This window comes from Salarias fasciatus, chromosome 18 (assembly GCF_902148845.1).
Source record: "Salarias fasciatus chromosome 18, fSalaFa1.1, whole genome shotgun sequence".
In the NCBI taxonomy this organism is placed as follows: domain Eukaryota; kingdom Metazoa; phylum Chordata; class Actinopteri; order Blenniiformes; family Blenniidae; genus Salarias; species Salarias fasciatus.
In genome coordinates, this window is record NC_043762.1 from 3,996,614 (window position 1) to 4,010,877 (window position 14,264).

A 14,264-nucleotide genomic window follows, 5' to 3' on the forward strand; every position below is an offset into this window, starting at 1 on the left:
CAAACGGAGAGAGAGAGAGGACATTTCCCGGCCGACAGGAAGACGCGGTACACCGTTAAACACTCACTCACTCACTCACTCATTCATTCATTCACACAGTTAAAGGCACGTGTTGAACACACACGAGAGGATGACACACAAAGCATAGAGTGCATTAAAATGTCAGTGAGAGTGGAATAACTATGAGCACCAAGCAGAATGAAGGAGGCGTTTGGCCTCTGCGGGGGTCAGTGTGAGACACAACGGGACAGACGAGGCTGACTTATGTCCTTGAACAGAACCGCAGTGGGCAGGAGACGTCGGGAGGATGCTGGGAAAACGGATGGACGACACATCAAATGACAAAGCGATAAAAATGGAGAAATAATTTGAAAATGTCATGTGGGGGTGGAGTAGGACATATGAGACATGAGCTGGAACCAAACAGGCCTCCTGGGCGGAGTCAGGGCGGCGCAGGCCGCTTCACATTCACCAGGTTCACAGTTTGATTCTCCTCTGAAGCGCCTGTTTGGTGATCATGTCTGCAGGCAAAGAATGAACAAAGCCTCCTTCCTTTATTCCAGCTCTGAAAATAAAGGCGCCTTCATATCTTTGCTTCTACGTGTTTCACAACGGAGCGATTCTCTACTGTGGACTCCTCAGGCCGGACCGGCCGCCACCTTCACGTCTTTGACCAAGTGGAGCGCACCTCCAGCCATTAGTCACTTTCTGGTCTCTCGCGGACTCCCAGTGTCTATTGAAGGCTCCAGGACGGCTCCTCAAATAGACGCAGGAAAGGATTAAGGTCTGGAGGAGGCGGGACTACTGCGCGGCGCGGTGCCTTCGGAGCCCTGGGCCAGTATGGGAATCCTCAGCGTTCTGGTCAAGGACACAAGGGCCAATCAGAGTGGAGGAAGAGATAAAAAAGGGCTTGGAGGGGTCAACCTACTGGAAGCATGGTCAACCCACGGCCTCCACCACTGCTTTTTTTTGGTCTTGGCTTTCGTTCGCTGTGCTCCTAAAATTTCACAAATACATCAACGCAACATAAGAAAATCCATTCTGCAAATATTCATATTTCCAATACAAACATGAGTTACCCTCCTGAGAGCAGGCAGGGAAACCTGTCTATCTTTGTGGAATGATTACTGGAGCGTGTCGGCCGCAGCGGCAGGGGCCTGTCATACCGTCATCATCGTCTTCGTCCTCCGGCTGGACCAGCGTCTGTCCGTCTCCAGACTCCTGGGCCATGCTCAGCATCCTCTCCTTGCCCCTCTTAAACTTTTGCTGCCTCACCTTAATGCGCTCCATCCTGATCAGATCAGAGAGACGGTGAAGAGACGCCGAGTATCGACGCAGCACATCATCAGAAAACATCCCAGCGCGGTATCAGACACCAAGACCGGTCGGTCTCCAGCGTGGCTCTACCAAAGACAGCCCAGCGCCATGACTACATGAAGAGCGTCTCATCTCGTGGTGACCAGTGACTGATGAGACCGAGCAGGCTGACGGCGTCACAAACTGCCTCTGCCACGGCTGCACTGCCGCCTGGCTCCGCACACATTTACAGCTTCCACACTCAGCAAAAAGACAATCATTCAGAGTCTCACTGTCTCTTCAGCTGCTCCACAGACTTGCGCTCCTCCTCCAGTCGGGCTCGCACCGCCTTCACTATGGTGGCCTGGAAAAGCTCCGCCCCCCTGGAACGCACCGGAGAACACCGCAGCTCAGGCCTTCCATATTTACAGTACACAGAAACCGACGCACTCATGTCCTGAACGAAGCATTTAGATGTTTGCGTGACGCATCTGTTGCTTCTGCAGCAACCATGAAAGATTTATTGACGGCGTCTCTTCAGGGAAGTTTCTGTCATCCAGCAGAGATCGTCCCCCGTGCGTCCAGGTACCTGGAGGCCAGGATCTGGGACGCCCTGATGTCCGCCACCACGTGGAGGAAGTAGTAGCTCATGAAGACTCGTCTCTGCAGCAGCAGGAAGGCGAAACAGATGCTGTCCCAGATGATCCCGGCCTCGTCACTGGGAAGGTCGCAGTGCTCATTAACATCTGAAACACACACACACACACACACACACACACACACACACACACACACACACACACACACACACACACACACTCTGTTGACTCTCAGCCCTGCTCAAGTCATGAAATCTACATGGTGCTAAAACCCAAAATCAGGACTTCTTCAGCTGGGCTGTGCCCGACCGGGGGGTCAGGACGGTTTGGGGAAAAGGAAATAGGAACAGCAGCCTTTCTAGGGTGTAAAGTGAAGCTGTCCACTGAATACACTCAGCACTTCCACCTTTTTGCCACTCAGTAACAAACCTCGGTGTTCCTGGTTCACTTTGGTGTCGTATCCCTTGATGGTGCAGGCCAGACTGAACAGCTGGATCAACCAGCACCGGTTCTCAACCAGAGACTTGATGTAGCCACAGGCCAGGATCTGCAGGGAGAAGCCTCTTTACTCAGTCTTTACAGATGTCTTATTGTTGATCAACTCTTGGACTAAATGTCAACAGATTCCTGACCGACAGGATGTTCTTCATGGTGATGACGAAGATGTTGTAGGCGATGAGGAAGTCCCAGTAGTGGAGGATCTTCTTGATGGGCTTCAGCAGGAGCTCGCCCCCGAACAGCAGGAAGTAGAAGCAGGCCACCAGGTAGCCCATGCAGAAGACGGAGATCCGCGTGGTGCCGGTGATGAAGATGATGGTGAGGACGAACCAGAACAGGTAGCTGAACATGATGACCTTCAGCATGTCCAGGTACGACCTACAGAGGACACACGGCACACGCAGATGGGTCAGATACTGTGTGTGTGTGTGTGTGTGAGATTTAGCTTCATTTATCTCGGAATGAACCTAACGTCCAGGTGGTGCATCTGAAAAAGCCTAAACATGGACTTTTATATCAAGAATAAGTGGAAATCAGGACAATCGCTCCTGAAAACCAGCCGTGTGCATTCCATTGGTCTATTACTGCTTCTGTTACTGAGCGATTTCAACCATGAAGACTTGAAATAATCGTCTTTTAGAACACTGAAACTTACCCAGTTAACTCAGATGTTATCTGCTGGGATCACTCTGCCTTGGCTCTCAGGATGAAGCCCTGCAGCAGCTGCACCTCTTATTTATGGCTTTGCAATATTTTGTTTTGTCTTCGCGACATTTAGCTCTAAAACTTCTGTCCAGTTTCAGATTCCAAACACTCACAAAAAATGCAAGCAAAAAAAAAAAAAAAATCAATTTTTAACAAAAAAACTTATTTAAAAAATTTGCTTAACAAAAAATCCAGAGACTTATGTGACTGGATGTTTTTTCCCAGCCCTGCCAAGTGAAGTCCACTGCACTGAGGAACTGGACGACAGTGAGCGGATCACTCCACGGAGCAGGACGTGGAGGCAGCTGAGTTCACCACTTCAGAAGACGCAACAACATTTCAGGTCGTCGCGTCGTTTCGTGCCTGATCCCCTCATCCATCACGCTCCGACTGAGAGCAGCAGTAAGAGTCTGATCAATGAGCGGGAACCAGAGAAACCCGATCCGGTCGCTCTGCTGCTGCTGCTGCTGTCCGTGTCTCGCATGGACAGCGTCAGACAGCGTTACTGTGATGTGTGGAGTGAAAACATGGCCCGAGAGCACGGCGGCGGCGGCGGCGGCGGCAGCTCTGGCTGATGAAGAGAGGGCTGATGGGCCCAAACAGCTGACTGAGTGTCCTTCTTCATCAGCGGGCCAAAATACTTTTTCCATAGTTAAAAGCTACTTATTGAGTTAGAGTACAGGGCAAAAGCGTCTGAGTTGCAGAGTGACGGACAGAGTGTTTTTGTGGATTATGGATTTCTCCCCCAGCCGGCATCCGTAACATGATCCTGGAGGGAAAGGATGGAAGAAGTGCAGAGCAGGGTGGACAGACGGGCTCAACCCGTCTCTCTCTCTCTCTCTCTCTCTCTCTCTGCTTGTGTTTGATGGACACAGAGTGCGTTAATAAAAGACTTGTCCACTCTGAGCATCAAAACAGAGGAATGTGAAGAGCAGGTAATCAATGACAGCAGGTCAAGGTGCCGTCTCCTCCCCCTCCCTCTCCTCTCCCGCCCAGCCGAGGTCTCTCTCATCTTCTGTCCAGGAGAAGAGATCTGCTGAGTGAGACGCTTCTGATTCAGCTCCGCCACACTCTACATTTCTACAGCGGGACTGTAACTCGGAGCCACAGGCTGAGGCGGGGTCCTGCTCCTGGACTGATGGGTACCATGGCAGCCGGACAGGAGCTCAGACAGGAGGAGAGCAGGAAGTCAGGGAGCTTGTTTACGGCATCGACCTCAACCACATCCTAAAGCGATCACACTGACAGACCCAGACGAGCACGAGCAGCGTCGACTGAACCGAAGTGCTTCAAGAAATGAAAGAACATTCCAGAGCTACCAGACGCCGGGAGCCAACATGGCGGCTTCAAACCTCTGCCTGAGGCCGCCGTGAGGCTGTACCTGCAGTGGATGAAGTCGGGGACGGGGTTGTGCACGCTGAAGGAGGCGGCGTCCAGGTCTCTGCAGATCTCCACGTTGTCCCCCGCCATGAGGCGGACCGCCGCCTTGTTCTCGTCGTCAAAGACCTGCCTCTGGAGGGAGGCACAGAGCAGCAGCATGAAGTCGTCTGGAGGAGAGACGGGAGGAGAGAGGAGGAGAGAAATCCATCACCATATCCACAAATTCAATTTCAAAATGGCAGTGAACTTCTTCTTCAATATTTCTGATTCATCTTGTGAACCAGATTCCTGCCTTCTGGGCCAGCTGTGGCCCGCGTGCCACACGTTTGACACCATGTCCAGTGCGGGGACTGAGGGTCGGACGAGGCTGCTGGAGGACACGTACAGATGAGGAAGTTGGGGTTGGGCTGGGTGCGGAAGTCCGGCACGTAGAGCCACTTGACCACGTTGGAGTCGGTGGTGGAGTTGGGAAACCTCCAGGGATAATCTGCAAGAGAGGAGCCGCGTCAGGCCGCGCACGGACCACGTGCACGCTTCAGGGCGAGGCAGCAGACACACAGGAAGAAAGAGGAGGCCCATGAGGAGCAGTTCAACAGAAATGCCACATAAAAAGACCTGTCAACGATCTGCTCCTGCAACATTCCACTACTTTTTTCATTTTCTAGACTGAAACACTCTCAGCTTCACATCACGAAACGACTACTTCAAAATAAATCAAAATAATAAACTACAGAATGCACTGCTGGTGTGAGAATAATTTAATGAATTTATTCTGCATATCTGATGATGAACTGGGTTTATAAGCATCACTCAGAGCTCCTGAATGAATTCAGAGATTTTAAAGATCATCCAGGGAAATGAAGCGAGATGGAAATGTTTCATGGAGAAATATTGTATAATTGTTTTTTGTTCTTAGTTTAGTCTATCGCACATTGTTCATCATTATGATCAAGATTAACTCTTGTTGTGTGTTTTATTATATGAAACATACCCATTTTTGTCAAGTGTGCATATACCTGTGTTGTTGGATTTTATGTTCATATTTTTCCTTAAAATAAATTAAACATTAGATCTGGGGCTGTCAGAAGACTCATTTTTAAAATCGCGATTAATTGTTATTATATATATTCCAATGAGTCAGATGTTGTTTCACCACAGTAATGTAAGTGAGGTTATGAAGAGTTTGACCCATGGGGGATGAAAGCAGAGGATCATGGGATCAGGAGAAACACTGGACGGACCACACCAACCTTTACAGGCGGCAGGCGGGATCCCGATGCACACAAAGTACTGGAAGGTCAGCATGCAGGCCAGGAAGCAGCAGTACTTGGGCCAGATCTCGGCGATGGCTTTCCTCCTCCGCCGGTACATGACCGCGATCAGGGCGAAGGCGTGGAGCATGGCGTAGAAGTCCATCCTCTGGCCGATGACGTTGACCACCAGCAGCAGGCATGTCTGAGGAAGCGGAGCGGGCCGTCAAGCACGCCACCCATCAAACGCCCGGCTCGCCGCCACGCTCCTCACCTCCAGGCCAAACTTGTAGAAGAAGTAGTTGATGAAGTATTTGATGAAGCAGATGATGCCGATGTCCAGGTGCTGCCGCGTGATGTCGTGGAAGATGGTCCTGGCGGCGGGCGGCGGCAGCTTGTTCCTCAGCCGGAAGTACTCCTGGTGGCGGTAGATGGTCACTTCAAACGCCAGCAGGGCCAGCATCAGCAGGTTGTTCTGCACACGCAACACAACCAAGAGCTTTCTGTCAACCGGGGCAACGGCACACAGCTCCAGGACTTCCTATGAGTAGTTTGCATGCTCACCCTGAGGTAACCCAGCATGTCAGCCTCCTTCTTCAGGCCCACCCAGTTGGCCGGATCCACCGGCGCACGGTACAGCAACGACTCCTTCAGCGCCATCCTCTCGTCCGTGGAGTAGCTGTCCGACTGTGGACACAAACAAACATTTCATACCAAGACTCGTCCCCGTCAGAAGTCTCCTGTGAGTCGTGTGAGTGGAAACCTCACATAGCCTCACATTCGCTGCAGTGTTTTTACTGCAGAGGGTGATAAAATGCACCCCCGCTCATCGCGACTGCTGCCACTCGACCAGCTCACCCATCGAACAGACGCATTTCAAGATCTGAGTGAAGCCAAGCTGCCAGCTCAGAACTCATTAATCAGGATGCAATTAGCTCTAAAATCAAACCAAGCCCGTTCTTGTTTTGGGAAAACGCCAGATTTCCAACTGTTTTCCAACAGTCACAATAAATAAAGGCTGAGGCCGGACACCGGTGGAGTCCAACATGAGGTCCGGGACCTCAGAGAAGTCACGGTCGGCTCCACACTCACTCTTAAATGAGTGCAGTAATTTAATTTATCAGATGTGAAATGCATCTAGCTCCAGCAGTCTGAGGCAGACAGTACAGACTGTGTGCTTGGTCTGTACTCACCATGGTGCAGTTCTGATAGTTTGACGGAGGGTTTATAGTCTTCAGCTGGTACACCATTTTACACACGATGATGACACACGTCCAGACTGTGCAAACACTGGAGGCAAGCGGCCGGTACTGGCTGTAGGGCAGCGCGAAGGCCCAGGACGCCACGAACACATAGTTGAACAAAGACACCTGCACAGGACACAATACAGGTGATGAGAAAAGAGACTTTTTCCATTCACAACCAGCTTTCTCCTCCGCAGACACTGCCAGGCCATCTTTTATACATCACTTTGAAAACTGGAGAAGGTTAGTGATCATGAAGAAAAGCTGAAAGTCAAATAAGAAAGGACCGTTGAACTACAAGGTTTGGAGCTCAAGTCAACTTTATTTATATGGAACCAAACACAACACTCGTTTCTGGGAACTTTTACAGAGAAAAACTAACAATTCTTCTGTGCTTCATGACTTTTTGGATAGGATAGGACGGAGTGTGGAGAGGGATCCAGACCTGGTTCAGGTAGGGAGAGGGGTTCAGAACTGGATCAGGTAGAGATTCAGACCTAGTTCAGGTAGAGATTCAGACTCTGGTTCAGGTAGGGTTTCAGACCCTGATTTTGGGTCATAAAAAGAGAATCAGTCGGAGGAGCTGCTCCGGACACATTCATTCATTATGATGTCAAAAATTATAACTTTTTTCTTCCAGGTTAAAAAAATTCTTTGCTTGTTTGACATATTAATCTGTGGATTGATTCATTTCAATGATGAAATCAACAGAAATCAGAGGTGAGGCTCCAAGAATCTCTGCTAACAGAAGCTGCGAAGAAGAGGAAGAGTGCAAAGTGAAGAAACAAAGCATCTTTAAAGTCTCGCAGCAAACTTCAAAAACTTCTTTAATATTGTGGATGTCTGGGAAAAGGTCAAGAATAATTCCAACTTTCTGTGTGATGTGAGTGTGAAGTCAGGGGTTCTGGTCCCTCATTCATGTCCGGGCTCATGTAAACTGTGTGGATGAAGGATTCAGGCCCTCCATCAGTGTGGACTCAGGCGGACTCACCTCCCGGACTGAGACCAGGATCATATAGCAGGAGACGATCTTGATGATGTGGATCTCCAGCAGCCACCAGACGAACAGCTGCAGTTTGTGGAAATACTCCAGGAACTTGAGGAAGAGCACCGTCAGGCGGTCCACCACCAGGTGCCATTTGTTCTTCAAATCTGGAAATTCAAGCGCGAGAGGCAAACCAGAAACACTGAGACAGACCAGAGCAAGGAGGACTCAGCGGAAACAGTGTCCAGATTCCACTGCATGATTATAGTCCAACCTCATCCTTTAAAAGTCTCTTTAGAATCTGGCTTTTTCTCTCTGAAGGTTCAGCTTGAAATGAAATCATAACTCTTTAGAGATCAATAACATCTGGTAGTACCAAAGTATGTTTTGGACTAATAAACCAAAACATACCATTTATCTTTTGGTGAACTTGTCCTGAAAGTATTTCTTTCTCGGTCACAAACACTCTCATGCAACAGTTGTTTTCCTCCTTCAGAGTTTGTAATCCTTCGTATCACAGAGGTGTTGGCCACCTGGTGGACCTGGTGGAGTATGTCCAGGCCTTATGAGTGTGACCCTGGTTGTAATCAATGGTTGAGACTGACTGGATAAGGATCTGAGAGAATATCGAGCACGAAAAACCGACAGCATGATTTCATTATTAGTTCAACGGTTCGAATCCTGCAGTGGACAGCTCGCCCCTATGAGCATGACCCTTGACCCCACTCCACATGTGGAATGCCCTAATGTGGCTGCACCACTGCATGCTAGAAGGACGATGGGTCAATATGAAAAAAGTGTATTTTCCCCATTAAATAAGACCACTGTCGCGCATAACAATAACATTTCCAAATGCGATATGTTAGCATTCTCCTCTTCGCTGGCTCGTCGACTAATCCTCACGCAGTGGAAATCTAATATCCCCCCAAAATATTCACGATGGGTTACTGATGTGATGTTTTTCTTCAAATTGAGAAGATTAGGAGCATAGTTCAGCAGGGAAGATTCAAAAAGGTATGGCAACCATTCTGAGATTACTACAGCGGTGTATTTGATGCAAACTCTATGAGTTTCCCTCTCTCTCGCTCTTTTTTCACCCTTTTCTTTTTCTTTTTTCCTTTATTTCCCTTATAGGCCCTAACTTTCTCTACTCTTCTCTAATTCCTTGTTACCTGTTCTGTTTGCCCTTTTTTTTCATCTTTTTTTTTTTTCTTGTACGAGTTAATCTCAGGTCGCTGATTTTCCCTACAGCATTGCAACGTCTTGATGGATTCTGCTGTGCCAGGACTGATATTTTGTGTCTAAAGTGTGCAATATCTGCCAAATTTTATATGCAAATTTTATAATGGCAACCTGTATGTCTGTTATAATGCAAAACCAATTAAACATTTTGAAATGAAAAAATAAGCCCTCTCTCTGTGAGCAGTCTGCAGTGCCAAACCTTTTCAAAACACAACACTAACACCAGGACGAGTTTGAACCGTTGCAGCGAGGTTTTATTCACCTTTTACACATGGCGCCTCTTTGGAACGGAGGTCGTCGGAATTAACAAGTAAATTCTACACTGTGGAATTAATGAGCTGAGAATGAGGACTTAACATCTGGCTTTATATTCTCATGAAGGATATAAAACCTCCAGCTGCGCGGAGCCACAGAGGCCAGATTATCTCAGGTCCTAATAGAGGCCTCATTGTTTGGACTAGAGAGTCTGAACAGCCGGCAGCTCATTATGAAGCCCGAGGCTCTGCAGACACGTGTTTTATCACCCAGTTTATTTTCTGTATATGTGAAGTACATTTTAATTTAAGAGCAGCTTAACTGTCGGTGTAAATATGCAAATGGTGCAGCTTGGGCTGGACGGTGGGAGTGAGCAGGAGCTCTGTCGCAAATAAAACCTGGAGATAAATCTTAAGAGGCAAAACATCTGCAGGACTACCGGCTTTTCTAAACTTCTCATGCAGTGATTGATGAGTGGCGAGAGGGGAGGAGGGGTGAGAGGGCGGGGGAGTGGAGCACCAATAAAAACCACCACATGTGCTTCTCACCTGCAGTGAACTGAATAATGAAGCATCACACATTAAATTCACCAGACGTCCAACTTTGTAATTACAAATTAAACCGTTAAATCAAACTTCAACTGAGACGCTGCAAAACTGATCTCTAGCCTTGGATTAAGTGAAAACCCTGACTGGTGGCGAGCACAGAGGCTCAAGACTCCATGAAAAACACCAGGCAGTCACAGCTGCTGTACATGAGGGGCAAGAGAAAGAGCACTGTTCCTAATCCAGGGACTTTGCAGGGACTCTGGAGTGCAGGTCCAGCCATATTTTAAGTTCACTTCAGGACCTCAGTGAAGTATTTCTGTCTCTACTTCCACCTGGGGGATTAAATCAATGATCAATAGAACCGATCAGCGTGTCCGTGGTGTGGCGGTCCGTACCCGAGGTCTGGTCCGTGCTGGGCTCGGGCTCCGTCGCCGCACTGCGCTGGCTCTCCTCGGTGCTGGACTGCCGCTGGTCCGAGAGGCTTTTGGGCTTCTCCCGGGTGGCGTCGGCATCGTCCATCACCACCACCAGAGCCTGGTCCCGGTCCCGGTCCCGGTCCAGCTCCAGCTCCTGGCCCCAGGCCTCCTCCTCCTCCCTCCTGGACAGCGCCGTGTCCACCGAGCTGGCGCTGAGCATGGTGAGGTCGGCCAGGCTGCCGTCCTGGTGCACCAGCCTGGAGACACACTCAGCGGTTACTACAGGAAGGCCCTGCGGAGCGTGCAGCCGCTCACACTCATCTGTGTCAATATACTTATGAGGACCTTCAGTGTCTTCTCACTTCTGGATTCATGCTAGCAGGAACTTGTGGAGCTCGTCTTTTGGTTTTGTGAGAAAACGCCTTTCTCCACGTGAACGATTTTCCAAAACAATTCACTGTGTGACATTTCCTTTTCTATTTGAGGGTGAATCGAAACAATCACTGTCGAAGAGTCCACTTCATTTCCTGACACTAACGCTAAACTAGAGGAAGCTTGTTTAATTTAACACACGCTCCAGGCGGAGCAATAACCTGGAATTTCCCTTAATTAAAAAAAAAAAAGCTCCAGTTGAGATCAGTACAGAACTGAACAATAGACTGTTTTCTAAAGTGTGTTACGCAGAAGAACGCCCCCCCACTAAGCTTTAACCACACTGCACATTCCCTGCATCCCCCTGGACTTCACATCAGTAAACTATAATTATTAGCAGCTGCTGGCTTCATGGGAGAAGAAACAACAACAAATATCTTTATATGCACCCTGTACACCACACACAGCTTCAATATTCTAAATCTTTACTACGCAACAATCATTTCAGCTTTTAAAATGTTTTATTTATGGGTAAGTATTGTGAAAGCCATATGCAATAAGCACAAACAGTGCTCTTTCTCTTGCCCCCTAATTTACACCAGATGGAACCGTTCAGAGCTTTGTTTGTTTCTATGCACAGAGTGGGCGGGACATCTCAGGCAGGAGGCCTCAGCTGATTGGCCAGTGCATGGAGTCTTTTTTTTTTATTTCACTAAAAATCCATCCTCGTTAATATTCTTAGAAATGAAAGAAACTGTCCTGTTGGCAAAAGGTTGACTGACTCCCTGTGTTTCCCACAATTCTCCAAGCAGAAGACTTTGAACCATAAATTCACATCCGCAGTGTCGACAGAAATTTCAAATTTGAAGCAATTAAAACCTCCTACATGTTCCACTAATGTAATTAAGCAAAAATAAGAAGTTTAACTGAGGGTGGAGTCCCTGAAGTGAGAAGGAGCTTCATTCATTAAGCCTACAGCGCATCTGTCACTGCGGCTTCACCAAACCCCATCAGGCCTCCGTCAGTCCGGCTCTAGTCCCGCTTCAGTCCCGCTTCAGTCCCACTTCATCCAGCTCTGATGCTCATCAGTGGATCAATTCAGAGGAAACAAGCTCACAGCACAGTGTCCAGAAGCTGCCAAACCTCCCAAAGGAAAATGCTAACGCTAATGCTAATCCAGTGTGGTGTGATCTTTTCTTTCAGAAGAGCAGGACATTTTCAGTTAGTTTTAAAAATCAACAATCAAAGCAGCTTATTTGCAGGTTAAAGCTGAATTTTCCGGCTGCATCACTAATAAACAGAACATGAACGTTTTCATTTTATGTCGTCACTTTGTCCACAGCCTCCCACACACTCTCATATTCATGTGTTTTTACTCTCATAAACGGGCTGATTTCTTTTTTTACTTCACATTGTGTTACTCTTTACTCACAGATCAGTTCTGTTTATTTCTCTGATATATTTCTGCAATATGAACGCTGCTGGTTTTGCTCAGAGATTAGCATTAATATAATGCTGTTAAGGAATCTATTTCATTTTTGTTCCAGCTATAAATCCTTCTTTTTTTATATATAGTTTAGTGTTCCTGTCATTTTATTATATCAACAAGTATTACAGTCTTCACCAAAGATTTTGTCGAGCTTTGAAAACCTTCTACAGATTCAGAGATTATCATCATTATGATCATTCCACCCTGTTTTTTCCCTCTCTAGCGGAGCGCTGGTCCCTGACCTCGAGCACAGACTCCGGTCTGAATCCAGTTGACCACCTGAAGGACATTTGGTGTGAAAACTATTCCAGTCTGTGGAGTCAGCTGGAATGATTTTCTGCTGTGATCCCTGTAAAAAGCACGTTTACTAGAGACTCTAACAATTCGACGAACCAGCCGTAAAGGAACGGAGATGTTTTTGCTCATGATCACAAAGACTGAAGAGGAACTCATCAGTGAAAGAAATGCACACCTCTGTCCTCATAGGTATATGAACAGTGCAGACGCTCACACACACACGTCCAGGTCATTGACAACAGGATCCGATGCAAACGTTAGGATGGGAATCATCGCTTCTTGTCTCTCTGCTGCTCCGCTAACTGAACAGCAGAGCCATATTTCATCAGGCATTGAGATCCAAAAGCAGTGCACATTCCTTCTGCATTCCTGAAACAATGTGTGGAGGTTTCACCGAGCCTCTCCTCGCAGCAGATAAATAATAACTGAAGGGAAGCATTAACCCTCGCAGGTCCTCTCAAGCAATGGAGACAGAGTTTGGGTTTTCTGGCATGAACCGGCTGCATGTCAAAGCAGGCAATTCTCCATCCAGTGCTCACACTTACTTGCTCTGTTGATTGGGAATTTTTTCTTTGATGCTGCTCAGGACAATAAAGTTACACAGAAGTAAACATAAACAGTGTGAAGATGAACTGACGAAGGAAACCTCACATCTAAAATCAAGTCAAAAACACATATATCCATGGAGATTCAACAAAATGTGCAAAAACCGGCCACAGGATTTGAGGGGTGAGTTCTGGGGTTCGGGGAACGGACGGGGATGTGGAAAACACCGGAGGCAAAGAAACTCTAGGAGGTTAGAACATGCTTGACTTGCTGTCTAAGAGGGGCTGTTTTTAGTGTAAAGAGGGAGGAAAAGATCCGGATCAGAGGAGGCTACAGGCAAAAAAAAGAAAGAAAAAAAAAACAAAAGACACACAAACCCTGGAAAAGACCACGTCACGTAGAGTACCTGAAGACTTCCAGAGGAGTCTCAATGTCAAACATTAAAAAACAAGGTGAGAGCACGCAGTCGGGAGGAGGGCGCTGACACTCGGGTGAGGTGGGGCAGTGATGGATGCCACAGGAAGCGAGCAGATACCCACCTATTCATGATCAAATAGACACGCCCACTGACTTTAGCATGGCTGTGAGGAGAGACGGCGGCGGGCCACAGAGAGAAGCAGAGGGGAGAGCGGCTGAGCGACACGCAGTCAAGAGATTCTCTCACACACACACACACACACACACACACACGATGAGAAGAGCTTCACAAAAAGTTCTGAATGTCAGACGAGTCAGTGAACTGCTCGTTCTCCCTCAAACTGAAGTGCAGAGCACATGTGATGAAGGAGTAGTGAACCAGTGATGATGTTTTCACGTCTGTGAGCAGCCGAGCGGTCGGCTGCAGGTCGGCCCGGCGCTCACGGTCCCCGCCTCACCTGTAGATGGTGCTCTCCTCTTTAGCCACCACGGCCTGGAGGTCGGTCAGCTGCAGGAAGCGGTCGTGGAAGTAGTGCAGGTGGAGGATGCAGACCAGCAGGAAGGAGGTGGGGATGAAGATCCTGGTGAAGAGCTTGGTCACCGTGAAGCGCTCCAGGCCCAGGTCCGCCAGGCTGCAACACCACATCCCAGCTCAGCTTCCTCGAATCCTCGACACACTGACCATTTCCACCGAGGGCCTCTGAAAAGTGTGTGTGTGCGCGCGT

The 14,264-nt window shown here is 48.2% G+C and overlaps 1 protein-coding gene across 1 annotated transcript in view; it reads right to left on the minus strand.

Annotated features, from left to right (window-relative positions):
* Positions 1-14,264, minus strand: part of piezo2b (piezo-type mechanosensitive ion channel component 2b) — a 68,268-nt gene that overhangs the window by 14,622 nt on the left and 39,382 nt on the right. The window contains exons 16-30 of the mRNA XM_030115381.1: positions 13,998-14,171; positions 10,398-10,675; positions 7,964-8,124; positions 6,922-7,098; positions 6,293-6,415; positions 6,003-6,203; positions 5,729-5,933; positions 4,864-4,965; positions 4,480-4,645; positions 2,528-2,771; positions 2,325-2,442; positions 1,886-2,042; positions 1,590-1,679; positions 1,167-1,291; positions 929-997 (exon numbers count right to left, since the gene is read on the minus strand). Coding sequence (XP_029971241.1) covers positions 929-997; positions 1,167-1,291; positions 1,590-1,679; positions 1,886-2,042; positions 2,325-2,442; positions 2,528-2,771; positions 4,480-4,645; positions 4,864-4,965; positions 5,729-5,933; positions 6,003-6,203; positions 6,293-6,415; positions 6,922-7,098; positions 7,964-8,124; positions 10,398-10,675; positions 13,998-14,171 — 2,390 coding nt within the window. The remainder of the gene's footprint in view (positions 1-928; positions 998-1,166; positions 1,292-1,589; positions 1,680-1,885; positions 2,043-2,324; positions 2,443-2,527; positions 2,772-4,479; positions 4,646-4,863; positions 4,966-5,728; positions 5,934-6,002; positions 6,204-6,292; positions 6,416-6,921; positions 7,099-7,963; positions 8,125-10,397; positions 10,676-13,997; positions 14,172-14,264) is intronic.